Here is a 14,049-nt window from a genome sequence, read left to right on the forward strand (position 1 = left end):
ATGTTCGACTATGTGTGAACCATGTTACAGATGGATAGGAGATGGTCAACTATGTGTGAACCATGTCAAGGAGTCAACTGACGATGTTCGACTATATGTGAACCATGTCAGGGAGTCAACTGATGATGGTCAACTATGTGTGAACTATGTTACTGATGGATAGGAGATGGTCAACTATGTGTGAACCATGTCAGAGAGTCAACTAATGATGGTCAACTATATGTGAATCATGTCAAGGAGTCAATTGATGATGGTCGACCATGTGTGAGCCATGGCAGGGAGTCAACGGATTATGTTTGACTATGTGTGAACCATGTCAGAGATGCACTGATGTTGTTCGACTATGTGTGAACCATGTCAGGGAGTCAACTGATGATGTCCTACTATGTGTGAGCCATGTTATAGATGGATAGGAGATGGTCGACTATGTGTTAACTATGTTACAGATGGATAGGAGATTGTAAACTATGTGTGAACCATGTCAGGGAGTCAACCAATGATGGTCAAATATGTGTGAACCATGTCAGGGAGTCAATTGATGATGGTCGACCATGTGTGAACCATGTCAGGGAGTCAAAAAATGATGATCCACTATGTGTGAACCATGTCAGAGAGTCAACTAATGATGGTCAACTATATGTGAATCATGTCAAGGAGTCAATTGATGATGGTCGACCATGTGTGAGCCATGGCAGGGAGTCAACGGATTATGTTTGACTATGTGTGAACCATGTCAGAGATGCACTGATGTTGTTCGACTATGTGTGAACCATGTCAGGGAGTCAACTGATGATGGTCAACTATGTGTGAACTATGTTACTGATGGATAGGAGATGGTCAACTATGTGTGAACCATGTCAGAGAGTCAACTAATGATGGTCAACTATATGTGAATCATGTCAAGGAGTCAATTGATGATGGTCGACCATGTGTGAGCCATGGCAGGGAGTCAACGGATTATGTTTGACTATGTGTGAACCATGTCAGAGATGCACTGATGTTGTTCGACTATGTGTGAACCATGTCAGGGAGTCAACTGATGATGTCCTACTATGTGTGAGCCATGTTATAGATGGATAGGAGATGGTCGACTATGTGTTAACTATGTTACAGATGGATAGGAGATTGTAAACTATGTGTGAACCATGTCAGGGAGTCAACCAATGATGGTCAAATATGTGTGAACCATGTCAGGGAGTCAATTGATGATGGTCGACCATGTGTGAACCATGTCAGGGAGTCAAAAAATGATGATCCACTATGTGTGAACCATGTTAGGGAGTCAACCGATGATGTTCAACTATGTGTGAACCATGTTAGGGAGTCAACCGATGATGTTCAACTATGTGTGAGCCATGTCAGGGAGTCAACGAATTATGTTTGACTATGTGTGAACCATGTCAGAGATGCACTGATGTTGTTCGACTATGTGTGAACCATGTCAGGGAGTCAACTGATGATGGTCAACTATGTGTGAACTATGTTACTGATGGATAGGAGATGGTCAACTATGTGTGAACCATGTCAGAGAGTCAACTAATGATGGTCAACTATATGTGAATCATGTCAAGGAGTCAATTGATGATGGTCGACCATGTGTGAGCCATGGCAGGGAGTCAACGGATTATGTTTGACTATGTGTGAACCATGTCAGAGATGCACTGATGTTGTTCGACTATGTGTGAACCAAGTCAGGGAGTCAACTGATGATGTCCTACTATGTGTGAGCCATGTTATAGATGGATAGGAGATGGTCGACTATGTGTTAACTATGTTACAGATGGATAGGAGATTGTAAACTATGTGTGAACCACGTCAGGGAGTCAACCAATGATGGTCAAATATGTGTGAACCATGTCAGGGAGTCAATTGATGATGGTCGACCATGTGTGAACCATGTCAGGGAGTCAAAAAATGATGATCCACTATGTGTGAACCATGTCAGAGATTCATAAATGATTGTCAAACATGTGTGCACCATGTAAGACGGTCAACAGAAGATGGTAAACTATGTGTGAACTATGTCATAGATTCATAGATGATGGTCTACTATGCGTGATTAATGGAAGATAGTCAACATAAGATGGTCAACTATGTTAGAGATGCATACATGATGGTCAATCATGTGTGAACCATGTCAGAGATTCATAAATGATTGTCAAACATGTGTGCACCATGTAAGACGGTCAACAGAAGATGGTAAACTATGTGTGAACTATGTCATAGATTCATAGATGATGGTCTACTATACGTGATTAATGGAAGATAGTCAACATAAGATGGTCAACTATGTTAGAGATGCATACATGATGGTCAACCATGTGTGAACCATGTCAGAGATTCATAAATGATTGTCAAACATGTGTGCACCATGTAAGACGGTCAACAGAAGATGGTAAACTATGTGTGAACTATGTCATAGATTCATAGACGATGGTCTACTATGCGTGGTTAATGGAAGATAGTCAACATAAGATGGTCAACTATGTTAGAGATGCATACATGATGGTCAACCATGTGTGAACCATGTCAGAGATTCATAAATGATTGTCAAACATGTGTGCACCATGTAAGACGGTCAACAGAAGATGGTAAACTATGTGTGAACTATGTCATAGATTCATAGACGATGGTTTACTATGCGTGATTAATGGAAGATAGTCAACATAAGATGGTCAACTATGTTAGAGATGCATACATGGTGGTCAACCATGTGTGAACCATGGAAAATAGTCAGTATATGATGGTGGCCAAGTGTTGCGAACCATGTAAAATAGTTAGTAGATGATAGTGAACCATGTCAGAGATGCATTGACGATGGTCAACTATGTCTCAACCATGTTAGAAATGCATTAATGATGGTCAGCCATGGAAAATAGTCAGTAGATGATGGTGAACCATGTCAGAGATGCATTGATGATGGTCAATTATGTGTGAACCATGTCTGAGAGTCAATTGATGATGGTCAACTATGTGTGAACCATGTTAGGGATGCATTGATGATGTTCGACTATGTGTGAACCATGATAGGGAGTCAACTGATGATGGTCGACTATTGTGATCCATGGAAAATAGTCAGTTGATGATGGTGAACTATATCAGAGATGCATTGATGATGGTCAACTATGTGTGAAACATCGAAGATAGTCAATAGATGATGGTTAACTATGTGTGAACTATGTTAGATATGCATAGACGATGGTTAACTATGTGTGAACCATGTCTGACAGTCAACGAATGATTGTCTGACTAAAAATAAATAAAAATAAAAGAATAAATGTTTATTTTTAAAAATGAGACGGTTATATATTGTGTTTTAAAAATGAAAATAACAATTAAATAAAAAAAATAAATATTTATTTTTAAACTTTAGGTTTCTAAGTAAATGAAATAAAAGATATTGACCCGATTGTATAAATAAATAAAAGAATAAATAAATGAAAATAACAATTTTATATATTGTGTTTTATAAATATATTGACCCAATTTATAGCCTAATCCGATGCTAACTCAAACTTCTCCCAATTTTCATATTCCCTCGCAGCTTTTCTCACAAACCTTAAAAAAATTTAGAACGCTCCAACATTTCCCTCCTTTGAAAGCCCAAAATTTTCATCTCCCTCTCTTTCATCGATACCTATTCAAACACAAATTAAAATACTTGTCTTTCTAATTTCACCGAAAACCCACACATCTCTTACTCCTACCATGGCTACAGGTGGAAAGCGGAAGTTCATGTGAAGCTTAATCGATGGCTGTTAAGAGAGCTATGGAGCTTGGGGAAAAGGTCAGCTTCGTTCTCTTTCTCTTAACAAATCGAATTTAATTGCCATTGTTGTTGTTGTTTTGCTTCTTGTTTTGATTTTTTTTTGGTGTTATTATAGCTTCCTGAAAAGAAGGTTCCATGTACCATTGGGAATATAGGGAAAGTAAATGAGGCTATTTGCATGCCTGATGATAAAGAGGTTCCATGTACCATTGGAATTAGGGGTTTTTGCTTCTCTTTTGATTCTATTTACTCGTTCATCAATCTATATGTCCTTTGAAGAGTGCTGTCAAATAGGATATTGATCTTTTCAATTTCATGTTTTTGAATTTTAGCCATTGGAGGGTGAGGCTGTTATGAGCAAATTTCAGAAGGTTTATAAAAAATTAAGCTGAGCTTTTAAAGGTGTGCCTTTTGAAGAATTAATGAAGTTAAAGAACAGGTATTTGTAAATTTTAATTATGTTCAAATAGTTTATGCACATGTTAATGTATCTTGAGTTTTAATTCATTTAGTTTGATAAATTAATGCATTCACACAATCAACACACTCGATGACTGTCGAATTTAGATGTAGGAACAAGCACATTTTGATCCAATGACTATGCCTGAGTGTGTGGAGTATATGACTGCAACAAAACCAAATCCTCTTTTGAATTTGTTTTTTGGTCAAGTAACCAGTCCGGTTGCTGAGATTTCATCATTTTAAATATGAATAAGTGGGATTTCGCATGTTCGAACTCGCGCCCGTAGCTCGGCTACCAACCGAGCTGCCTTAATGGGACAATCCTCTTTTGAATTTTGATAGCTCGTAGTTTAATAATTTCTATTTCAATTCAGTTTTGGTTCCTTGCTTGTTGACATTCCTAGTAAAACCATGAAGATTTCAGTTTACTTTTTATATCTTTCCTGCATGGTTCATATTTATTGTTCTATATCATTGAATTGTGTAGTCTTACAATACATTTCATGCATATCGTTCTCATTTAAATCATTGTCATATAATTTAGTGGATAGTGCTATTTCCTGACCGTTAGAATTGCAATATCAGAGACATGGCGAAGAAAGGCTATTTGGAACCGGGTGAAAGACTTTCATTTGCTTACTGGAATCCTTGTTATAAGTCACATTATATCCCCAATAGTTGGCAGTGAAGACAAAGCACTGCAAGCAAGCCGGTAAGATTCTCTACTCTCTTGATTTCTCCCTCATCATATCTTGGTGCCCAAGTATTACATGAGTCCTCCACTTCAGAAGCTGATCATGCAGTCATTGTTTCACTAAGAATTTTCACTGTTTCTGTAACAGACATTTATTACCAGCTGGCTTCCACGTGACGGCAATCAGACCACCAACAGTGCCTCCTAACTCATGCAGGTTAGTACCTTATAATTCCTGTAATTACAATCTAAAAGAAAATAAGAACTTATAAGAGGTGTTAAAATGGGCTCTGTGTTATTACTTTGAAGTAAAACATGAATTGGTTTTACAGAATTTAAGCTTGTAATTATTTCTACCTGGACCTGCCAAAAAATTTCATCAGCCAGACTTGGCTGCTCATAATGCTTAAAGTATGCTACAACTCTATTCTCTTATTTCCTACAGGCTACATGGAATATGGGTTTGCTTTCAGTAGTAGAGCAGTGAAAGTGCTCAATCTGTTTTCAAATTAGATGATCTACATTCCTACGACAAATAATGAAGTGGAAACAGGATGTTGCAAAGGTTTTCTTGCCTATAAATACCTGGGTGTGGAGTATAGAATCTAAAGTGCTGTATCTTATAAGAATACGAATTGGAATTCTATGTCTAAACATATTTTCTTGCCTATTAAATAAAAAGCATTCCATCTGAAACATTTTATCAATGATTATATTTTCTTGCCTATTTTAGATTATATAACTTTGTTCCTTATAACATTCATTCATTGCAAAAGATTAAAAACCATTTGCATTCATCTTAAATGGAACTCTACAAGAGTTTGATTGAAATCTCTTATTATTTAAATAATCAAAACATTAGAACAAATGTAACAACACACAGTTTTGATTTGTTCATCAGCCAGGTCATAGTCGAGTCGAGTACATAGAGAAATGATATTATTGCGCTGTATTCAAGACTCAGTGCATTCTCGAACTATCAGGGACTTACACTTGAGGTTGAGACCCTTCAAACTTTTGGTGGTGTGTTAGCTACCATCCCAGAAAAGTGATCCAATCCAAGGTAGTATCTACTACCTGCTATATCATCCGCAGGAACTGCTGCAAAAATTTCTCTCAGCTCCTCTTCTGATAGTTTCACTGATAAGGCACCAAGGTTTTGATCCAGATTCTTAATCTTAGTTGTTTCTAACAGTAAGACGAGAAATCACATTTCTGATACTATTAGGATATATATACTAGATTAAATATGTTTCGTTAAATGCAGGTTAAAAGGGTGGCTGAAACAAAACCAAACCAATCTCAGATTTTGGCCAACATATTAGGATGACTAAATGATTTACTTATTGTTTTTTCCTTTCCGTTCACCAACAACATAATTGCTGAGTACATATGGTATTTTGTTCTACTCAGTCTTTGTTAGTATTTATTTCACAGTATTTGATTCTTACCAGTATCGATGTGTTTAGTGTACATGTCTTGTTGGTGCTCTTGTTAGAGCAGCGAGTCACTGCCCTTCTGGACAAACTATTAGTTAAACCATCTCTTGTGAATATACCTTCCATGGAGGAAGGTGGGCTCCTATTCGTGAGTATAATTAACTTACTGACTTCATTATTATCATCTAAGTGCCAGTTTAGACTGCAGGCTGATCTCAATGTAATCTGCATTTGGTTTGAGGATGCAGTATATTCGAATGCTGGCGGTGGCGTATGAAAAAAACCCAAGAAATTGCTAGAGATCTCCGAGTTGTAGGATGCGGTGACTTGGATGTTGAAGGTAATGAATTTACTTTGAATGTGCCTGATTTTGATAAACTCTTCTGTAAAAGGAATATTGGTTTGGAATATAGGTGCACATGGTACTAGAAGGAATATTTTATCTGCCCATTAAATGTATTTTGTGACAATACTTGAGTTTATGCAAGAAAAGTTTTGTTTTTGTTATGATACATGGTACTGATTATTTTTTGTTGATTTCTTAACAGTGGTCTTCTGCTCGCATTATAATTTGATGCAATGACTTACAATGCAATTATTGTGGGAGCCTTGCTCTCTAGTTACCAATGATTGTTAAAACTGATTATCATTTTTAACCTTAATTTCACATATAACTACTTGCTCCGGCAATATATATATATATATATATATATATATATATATATGTATATATATATAATTTTTTAAATATATTTTTAATGGTAAACAGAAAGGTTTAATTATGATACAACTTAATGGAAAATGTGATATTTAACCTGCAAATCCCAAAAGCTCTATTCTAGCCTTAGGCAATTTTCAAGTAGAGCTTTTGACTTTTTAGTTTTTATGTCCTCACACCATCTCATAAATATGCACTAATGTTTAACATGCTTCATGCTTGTATTACCTTTTGCATATCAGGCCTGACAGAGTCCCTGTTTTCAAATCACAAGGATGAATATCCTGAATATGAGCAGGCATCTCTCAGACAGTTATATAAAGTGAAGGTTTGCAATTGTTTCAATTTCCTGTCCTTCCAAATTAGAATTGGTTTTGAAAACCTTTACATGAATAGGTGGAATGCAGATGGAAGAATTGCGAGCTGAAAGCCAGATTTCTGATTCATCTGGGACTGGGACAATTGGACGTTCAAAGGGAGCTGCGGTAGCTTCTTCTCAGCAGCAAACATCTGTCACTGTCGTAACAGAGTTTGTACGTTGGAATGAAGAAGTAATCTCAAGATGCAATCTCTTTTCCTCCCAGGTAATTTCTTTCTTGATTGGAATTTGGGAAAGCATTATTTCTTCTTCTGAAGAATCCTTTGCAACATAGTTGTGTTGCTTGAATATGGAGTTTCTGGCTTTCTGCCCAGTTGGTTTTGTTTAATTGGATTAGAAGTGTGACCGCCTGGATGTAAGAAACACTATATGTGAAGTTTACTTTCATCAGCCTTAAGCCTTAACTGTTGAACAAATTAATTTATATTAAATTCATTTCATGTCAATAATTTATTTTATCTAAGTTCGTTTCTTAAAGAATTCATCAGTCCTTGATATTTATAATGTGTCAATAAATTTTTTGTCTTAGTTTAGTTAAGATGCTAATTTATTTCTTCTAAATTTGATAAATTAATCCTTGGTAAATGCAATTATAATTTTAACTGTTGTTACTTTACAGCCTGCTACACTGGCATCCCATGTAAAAGCAGCGTTTACTTGCCTGTTAGACCAAGTAAGTAAACTTCACAATTTGTCAGCATTCAGATATTTTATACATTTAGTTGGCAGAAGCTCATTCTTCTGGGGTCATTCTTGATGTATTTTACAGGTTAGTCAATATGTAGCAGAAGGTCTTGAACGGGCTAGAGATGGACGGACTGAAGCAGCTAATTTGAGGGAAAGATTTGTGTTGGGTACAAGTGTTAGCCGTCGGGTAGCTGCTGCAGCTGCATCTGCTGTAATTACATGAATTTTTTCTGTGGTGTTCAAGTTCTGTGTTGTATGAAATTAAAGAACATTTATCTAAACCTCCCAATCATTTTATATGTCCTATACTTCAGGTAGTCAAATATTCCGCAATTTGCAAATTTGAAATCGATATTCCAAGGTTTACGACACTCGCACGCAATGTGCACCAACCACTTGCACTAGACTCTGGTGGTAGCTCATAATGCTTTTGAAGATGCTCATCGTATTTGATTTGATTTGATGCAGGATGTGATGGATGATCCTTGTGTTGCTGCGGACGGATATACATACGATCGCAAAGCAATGAAAAGTGGCTTGAAAATCACGACAAATCACCGATGACAAATATGGCTTTACCTCATAAGTATCTAATTCCTAATTACACGCTTTTATCAGCAATTTTGGAGTGGAAGACCTGATAAAATATGATACTTGCATATTTCATTATCTTCCTCAATGCTAATATTTAGTTAAATGATTCCTTTAATGTAGCTAGACTAACTAAAGAGTTCACATGTGATGATTACCTGGTTTCAGATATTCTGTTTGGATACATGAAAAAATATTGGATTTCAAGTGTAAATAAATTTGATTATATTGTAGGATTGTGTATGTACTTTAGCGATCAATCAAATCTGGTCCTTATCATATCGTTGAAGTTTCCATCATCTTCTGTTACTTGGAACTCAAGGCACACTGAGCTCGACTAAAACATATGTACAATTATTTGTTTATGCCATAGTTTCAGGTTTAATTTCAATTTTGATTCTTTAAGTGCGATTATGAAAAGCACAACATGGTTTACCCATCTATATTAAGTATTGACTATATTAGAAAATATATATAATACAAGATCCAAAAGACCTAGTTACTCAGGGCTATAATCATAAAACCCATGACATAGATCATGACACTGCTACATATATAAATAAAATAGCTACAACATCCATATTAAGGTGACTTGCATTTGATCCTCAAGATACAAGAATTCACCTTATAAAAACATTAAATTGTGAACCAAGGGTTACATATATATACTTAAATGTAGCAAAATCTTCTCTCCATGCTTATATATATACACAAAAGTTCTATGTAGCTGGTACTAAATAAGCTTTATCATTGTTCTGTTTAATATCTTCGACAAAACTCTTCGATTATACTTCAGGACCAGTTGCAAACATGCACACGAGACCGCGAAACACTTGAGCAGAGAGTTGATGTGCCTGAAACATCTCGCCGTCCACATTCCATACACTCGTTGCCAGAAGAAGTGAAAGTAAATGATGGAGTCTACGAGTGCTCAGTAAAATTAGTAAGCTCGCAATAGAAAAAGGTGGCGTGGATTGGAAAAAAACTAACCTTGTGATGTTCAACAAACTTGAAATTCAAAGGGCTTCCCCCTCTTCTTGTAAGTTGAGTCAGGTGCCTGTATCATTAAACAAACAAACAAAGACGATAAGATTATCAAGAGACTTAAGATCTGTTTGGATTGATTTATTTGAGCTTATCTCCTGACATAAGCATAGAAAGACGACTTGAAAGAGCTTACAGAAATAACTTATGACATGTCCATAAGTTCCTTCCAGCTTACTTTAATAAGCTTTCTAGGATAGCTGCTAAACAGCTTATAGCTTAAATAAAAAAAGTTAGACTTTATTTTATCTTTTGTTAGAGAAAAGAGCTTATACACATGCACTTATGCTATAACCACTTAAGTAAGTTATTTATCCAAACATAGTCTAATATGGAAAGATAGCCAGACAATGCTTACCATAAATAAGAAGCGTGAGGACATTCTTTAATCATTATGAGATTAAGGAAACCATCTGAAAGGTGTGCCTCGGCAACCAAACCATCAGGAGCTTTTTCATTTCTGCAAGAGATTACCGCAACTCCAACACTAATAAACCGACCTTTGGATTTCACCCATTTTCCCGTTTCTGAATTTAAATGAGGCGTTAGGCTGCTAATTTCAGTGGCTGCATTCTTTGGCGTTTCATTGCAAACTTTGCAGTTAATACGGCAGATACATCTTTCTGATCTGCGTGGAGCTTTCAATCCCCATAACATGCTACTATCACGATTCCTTTTGGGAGTTGGAATGGTATCCTCTGATTCAACATCTAGGTATGATATTTCTGCCTCATATGACCTGAAAAAAACACGCAGTTCAAAAAAAGATATTTAAAGTTGAGATGATAAGCACCGCGTCATATCCACTTGGACAATACCTGTGTCTTAAAAACACCATTGTTCCAGCATAATCGTAACGTTTGGGACCCATCCAGCGATACTTCTCGCTCTCTGTGATAACATCGCCATAAAATCCATACCTGTTGTCATTAATGTATGCAGAATATAAGATTACTAAATAAATCTTTAAAGTAACCGTGGATTGGTGTGTAGCATATGCAAGATGACATTGCTAGCATGTGTCAAAAGGTAGACATTTACATCGGGTAACAAAACATAAGGAAATTACCCTGAAAAGGAAGCTGCATAGCGCACAAAAGGTTCAACCTCGGATCTCGGAGTTGTTTTCCATCGTACAACTTGAGCTATGTCAAGGTGCACCCTTTTACCAAGTACAATATGCAATGCAGAAGTTATAGGATCTCGGGTTTCAGTTGTACTACAAAATATTCAAAATTTCACAAAACCCAAAATTGTATTAGAAAACTACAAGGATAGACTACATTCATATCTTCGGTTTATGCTGAAGTAGAACTGAAAATTCAAGAATACTAGGAAGAAAAAAATACCAGATTACAATGGCATCAGTTGAACCTGAGGGAATGATCCCAAATCTAAACCATTCATTAGGAACAGGAAACCCGGGAGCTTTATCTTCCGAATCTTCAGAAGCCATAAAAACAAGTCAAGCATAAAATTGATAATATTTATTTCCTTTTCTTTTCTGTGGTTTTATATTTCTACGAAATTAACTTGCAACTGTATTTGTTCTTTACTATTCTTTCCTATATATCAACGTGCTGATGCAAATTATTTTCTAACTTAATGAAGTTCAGATAAACTGAACTCACTAGGATTCAATATTCTAGACCGAGGTTGGTTTGGACTTGAAATCAGAGGAAGGTGGTCTTCAATTTGACTTGGAGTCTTTTCAAATATTCCATCTTCGTCCGCAGCCAAGGAATCGCCTTTATCTTTAGCCAAATGAACAAAACCTGGAGGAGTTGGTGGGTAGGGAGCTTTAAGCCTGGGAGAAAGAAACCCATTAAGGATTTCATTGAAAAATCCATCACCACTCTGAAACCACCTCGATTAGAAAAATACAATAACTCAAAAGAACATAAGAAAATCACTTGAAAGCAACAAGGAAATTTCAAAAGTGGTTAAGCGAACGACATCTAAATAAAAAACCATGATTTAAAACTTCAACAACACGAAGCCTCGTCATAAACATATCGACAACATTTTGAAATATATATGATTTACTTCAATAACATGAAGCCTCGTCATAAACATATCAACAACATTTTGAAAAATATATGATTTAGTACAATGTAAGAGACTGGAGTTAAGTTCTTACAACAGCTATAACACCATCATATGAGTTAAGCTCCTTATTTGTTATAGATAACATCATATCATATGCTTGTCCTGCTCTCTCAGTCACAATCACCTGGTGAAAAAAGAAAAAATCGATTACTTGGATCCCGTCAACAATCTTATTTGATCATTACTTACTACTTAATATCATGTACTGAATGAATTAAGCATGTTATCCAATTATTATACTCAGCGGCATGAAAGTAGGCCTTTTAATGCCAAAGAAAGCTAGGCCAAACAGCCCCTCAATATGAGCGTCGTAGACAAATACAGCTGATTGGACTTAAAAACATATTTCAACATTTTATCAGTTGCTATCCATTCAGGAAATCATACGAGATGCTAAAGTTTCACCTTCGTTTCTACTCTAGCACGTGAGAATATCGGAGCCACAGCTTCCCAGTTTCTACGGCCATTACTCTTCCCACTCCTTGGATGAACAAAAACCTAGTGAATCAGAAACAATATCTGGGAAAAGTTCATTTTAACTAATCAATGAAAATAAAAAGCAAAATTATAAAGCAAGTGTTTGTCCAATAGCATACCAGAAGATTCCGCGGTCTACCGGCTTCCAGTTTCAACAATTCATTTAGTTGATTTACCCATGTTTCACATGTTTGCAAATTTTCATGAAGTATATTCAGTCAGGATCCACTGCGAAGGTTGATTCTTGCTCCTTATAAAACCATGCACAGTACACGTCTATGCATATTATTCAACTCAACCTTGTCATGTTCAAGAACACCCAGTTTACCTAAGAACAATTTTCAAAATGTAAGCTTTCACAATAGTATAGATTATAGAATAACGTAAAATTAATAGAAAGTGCATAACTCTTCCTCCGACGGCGGAGACAAATCAACATCAGAGAAGCTTTCCGCCGGCAAATCTCCGGATAAGATGCTGAGGTTTCCTCGTTGTATAGGAGATCATCATCGAGGAAGAAGTTGGAGTAGGAGAGCGACATCGCAGTGGAGGAATTTAGAGATTTAGGGTTTCAAAATTGATTTCTTCGATTGGGAAGTTGGGAGAAAGAATTGGGAAGTTGGGAGAAAGAACGAGAAGAAAGAATTTGAAGAAAAAATATAATTTGTGTTTAAAATAAATTATCATCTAATAAAATAAAAAAAATAAAAGTTAACTTTAATTTGTAAGATATTATTAAATGAATGGGGACTTATATGCAATAATCAAAAGTTTTTTTAAAAAATGGGTCCCACAGTAAAGTTATTTTTACCATAGAGCTGATGTGGCTTAAATTAACTTAGAATTAATTAGGGTTGATTAGGGCTTTAATTCTATTGGTCAATTGCAGTGACTTCACCACTGAAGTCAAACGGGCGAATGCACCGTAGAATCTCCCTATATATATATATATATATATATATATATATATATATATATATATATATATATATATATATATATATATATATATATATATATCAAAGCTATTCATCTTTTTTACCATCCATGTTTTATTATTTATACTAAAAATCCGGCTTTAAACCTTTCATTTTAAAAGATAGACAAATCCAATATTCAAAAGCTAAAGTATAACAGAAAGAGCGTAAAAGGTATAATTATTAAAAGTCGTCATTGTATTATTATAGTGAAAATTTTGTTTCTATATATATATAACGTGTATTAATATTTTCTCCATATGCTTTCAGTGAGATTCAGTGTATGCTAAAAGAAGTGAATATATATGCATGATACGAAGTACAGATTTTGACGTAAAGTATTCTTTCAAAAAATGTTGCATATTATTTTATCAAGCGTGGCTCTTATGTCTTTTCGTTTGAGGAAGAAAACAATATGTGTTTCGTAAATATAGCTCCCATGACAAAAGATTATGAACACGTCTGATATATTGGAGCACGAGTTTGTTATGCACTTTTCTACTTTTGAGGAAAAAAGAAATTTAGTTAAATCGATGGTTTATTAAAGGAGATTATGTTCTTTGTCATGACAAGTTTGCTTTAGAATGATGGCTGTGGTGAATTTTGATTGTAGGTGTGATGTGCTATATAGGTTGAAAAATTTTTAAAGGAAAAATAAATAGGGAACATAAAGATTACAATATACACAGTGGAGCGTAAACCG

General features: G+C 35.5%; 2 protein-coding genes and 1 long non-coding RNA gene across 7 annotated transcripts; 1 reads left to right on the top strand and 2 right to left on the bottom strand.

Annotated features, from left to right (window-relative positions):
- The first annotated feature begins 3,515 nt into the window (after positions 1-3,515).
- Positions 3,516-8,906, top strand: LOC131620464 (exocyst complex component SEC10b-like). Of its 5 annotated transcripts, none has more exons than XM_058891542.1 (13): positions 3,516-3,787; positions 3,885-4,208; positions 4,817-4,943; positions 5,074-5,142; positions 5,371-6,081; positions 6,193-6,320; positions 6,395-6,512; positions 6,613-6,704; positions 7,325-7,410; positions 7,490-7,666; positions 8,081-8,134; positions 8,231-8,462; positions 8,617-8,906. In XM_058891542.1, the coding sequence occupies exons 8-12, from the start codon at positions 6,638-6,640 to the stop codon at positions 8,369-8,371; spliced, it is 525 nt and encodes a 174-aa protein (XP_058747525.1). In that variant the 5' UTR covers positions 3,516-3,787; positions 3,885-4,208; positions 4,817-4,943; positions 5,074-5,142; positions 5,371-6,081; positions 6,193-6,320; positions 6,395-6,512; positions 6,613-6,637; the 3' UTR covers positions 8,372-8,462; positions 8,617-8,906. The 5 variants fall into 5 exon arrangements, with proteins under 5 accessions (XP_058747525.1, XP_058747528.1, XP_058747527.1 ...); XM_058891545.1 differs by having other exon boundaries at positions 4,102-4,208; XM_058891544.1 differs by having other exon boundaries at positions 6,193-6,512.
- A 754-nt stretch (positions 8,907-9,660) lies between these two features.
- On the bottom strand, positions 9,661-12,282 carry LOC131618910 (ceramide kinase-like). The gene is made up of 7 exons (XM_058890064.1): positions 11,924-12,282; positions 11,415-11,640; positions 11,133-11,226; positions 10,853-11,002; positions 10,602-10,703; positions 10,142-10,522; positions 9,661-9,796 (listed from the first exon to the last, which is right to left on the bottom strand). Exons 1-7 carry the CDS (start codon positions 11,978-11,980, stop codon positions 9,661-9,663), a joined length of 1,146 nt encoding a protein of 381 aa, XP_058746047.1. The 5' UTR covers positions 11,981-12,282.
- A 12-nt stretch (positions 12,283-12,294) lies between these two features.
- Positions 12,295-13,000, bottom strand: LOC131617122 (uncharacterized). Its single transcript, XR_009288435.1, has 3 exons — positions 12,778-13,000; positions 12,489-12,697; positions 12,295-12,411 (listed from the first exon to the last, which is right to left on the bottom strand). It is a non-coding gene; the product is annotated as an uncharacterized LOC131617122 (long non-coding RNA).
- Between the last annotated feature and the right edge of the window lie 1,049 nt (positions 13,001-14,049).

Source organism: Vicia villosa, linkage group LG7, assembly GCF_029867415.1.
Source record: "Vicia villosa cultivar HV-30 ecotype Madison, WI linkage group LG7, Vvil1.0, whole genome shotgun sequence".
In the NCBI taxonomy this organism is placed as follows: domain Eukaryota; kingdom Viridiplantae; phylum Streptophyta; class Magnoliopsida; order Fabales; family Fabaceae; genus Vicia; species Vicia villosa.